Raw genomic sequence first — 2,412 nt, forward strand, 5'->3', positions numbered from 1 at the left:
TTATTTCATATTTTACCTAGTTCCAAGTTCTTGGATAACAAGTGTCCAATCATAATCTTCTATATGCTTTGCTAAAAAAAATTCCGATCTACATATAGGTCCGTGGACCTAGTTAGCATACACATAGAATCGCCCTTGTTTATATCTCAACCTTCTCAAAACACAGCCAAAAATAGTAAAATAGTATTAATTGAGACCTATGACGCGTGAAATAAGGTACATTGAGAGCTACTATTTATATTACATATAACCACCAAGTCGCATCGAGCAATGAGCATCACAATGACACGCGTATATGTAAATACATATTTATGTAGTTCAATTGTCAAGAAATTGAAGAGGACTAGGGTTGACAGCGGCATAAGACAGAAGCTCAGGATCCCGCTCAAATATCTCCATTTCATCTGATTTCAATGTGATTGTAGCTTCAACACTTCCATCACCCTTTGATGTATCATTCAAAGCAACAATTCTTGAAAATCCTGCATTCATATCATAGAACCATATGGGCTTTCCCCATCCAAAATCCACATTGTATATTCCACTATTTAGCAAGCTAGTAACGAATAGGCAACGATCTCCTCCCAATGTCACGTCCGTCAGATCTTTTAACCTCCTCAATATACCGTCAAATGCCTCATGCCCATTTTCACCTTTTAGGGACTCTATATGATTTGAGTTAATTTTTTCTATTGAGGCTCTAATTTCGCCCATTAGCGTTGGCAAGTCTAGTTTCTGGCTGCTCTCTGGATAACAAAGCCCAATGGGTGTAAGAATAAGGTTTCCTATGGACTTGTAAGGTAAAGGAGGTGAAGCCCTTTTACGTATATTCACATAGGACAACAAAGCATAAGGTGACTGCGGACCGCAGGGTCTAATGGTGGATGATGTTTTGGCAGCAGCCTTCCAAATGAGGGCCGTTGTGGCTTCCATGCGACTTGGACCTTTGTTTTGTGTGATCAATGGGCTTGTGTAAGCAACCGGTTGGGACTTGAGCGATTCCACAGCCATAGAATTAAAATAAAATCTTTTGGTTGTGATTGATTCGGTATTGGTGAACTTGGAAGGCCAAGAACAGTTTAAGGATGGATTATTGGGAAACACCTCAGATGCCACAAAACTAGGTAACTCTGTTTCTGGTGAACCTCTCGCGGCTGCAGCCCATGCTTTTATAAACAAAAAATATGTATGGCCATCAAGGATCTTGTGTGTTATGCTCACGGAAAGCCCAATCCCGCCACAACTGAAGACGTTCACCTGATCATATATAGGACACATAAAATTATAAATAAAGATACAATTACGCCCTAAAGACTTTATTTAGAATTTTCCAGATACAGATACATGTGTATATGTTAAGTTATTTATCTTTAATTTGACAATGAAATTCACCTGTACACCTATCAAATAATTCCCTATTGAGGATTCTAAAGAGCTGGGGCTACTAGGAGTTAACTCTCTCACATTTTCATCATCGGGGCTAAGTAAAAATTCGTTGAGACTCTGGTTGACTTGAGCCTCAATGAAGTAGACTCCTTTGTCGTTACACTCAATGCGTAAGTTGTCCTTGATTTCTCCGGCCAGAGGATAAAATGGAGTTAGAATCTCGGATAAAGTCTTCTTGAGATGCTTTACAATGTCGTCCGCGCTAAACTTATTGTTTTTAGGGAAGAATAAGCTCAAAGGGGTGTAACAATCATAATAATATTGGTCAATAATTGATAAGTTGAAGTTTCTTAGATGATGTGGGGTTGGAGATATTGGCTTGATAGTTTCTATTGAAGTTATTTCAAGATCCACCTTCTTATAGTTGTTGGTATTCTTATTATAATTGTTATGATTATTGTCATTATTTTCATGCTTGTTACCATTCTTCAATGACCTGCAAGATATGGCCATATATGCAAATTAAGTTGCAAACTATGCATGAGTTATATAAAAGTTTGAATCAAAGTTGCAACAAAAATAACCAAGATACAAAAGAAAATCAAAAAAGATAGAAAAATGCAAATTTAACCTGTGTAAGGTAGCATTTACCATTGGCATGGTAGTATTATATTGGTAGCTACTAATTAGTAAGGATGGTAGCACCATGGATTTTAACCAACCCGAATTTGAAACTTCATGAAGGCGATACTTTTTACGATTCAGCAAATGGTCAGTTGCTTTTTTAGCTGATGAAAACCACCTCATTACTTATCGATTCTGATAAGGTACACGCTCACGTCTCAACTCCTTGTCTTTATAGCGATCCATATATATATATGTGTGTATGTGAACCCACCAGGTTATAATTGACTAGTTTTCTTACTTGCTACAAATTATAATCTATTTAAACACAATTTGCATGAACAGTAGTTTTTTTAATCATCTTCTGCCGTTTTAACATAAATATAATCTCTACCAAATATT

At 36.8% G+C, this 2,412-nt stretch overlaps 1 protein-coding gene across 1 annotated transcript; it reads right to left on the reverse strand.

Annotated features, from left to right (window-relative positions):
• Window positions 1-203: 203 nt before the first annotated feature.
• On the reverse strand, window positions 204-1,848 carry LOC122583802 (vinorine synthase-like; the record flags this gene model as incomplete). The annotated part of the gene is made up of 2 exons (XM_043756177.1): window positions 204-1,257; window positions 1,393-1,848. Coding segments are annotated over 2 exons (1,395 nt in total), but the record flags the coding sequence as incomplete, so codon positions are not given.
• Between the last annotated feature and the right edge of the window lie 564 nt (window positions 1,849-2,412).

Source organism: Erigeron canadensis, chromosome 9, assembly GCF_010389155.1.
Source record: "Erigeron canadensis isolate Cc75 chromosome 9, C_canadensis_v1, whole genome shotgun sequence".
Taxonomy (NCBI): domain Eukaryota; kingdom Viridiplantae; phylum Streptophyta; class Magnoliopsida; order Asterales; family Asteraceae; genus Erigeron; species Erigeron canadensis.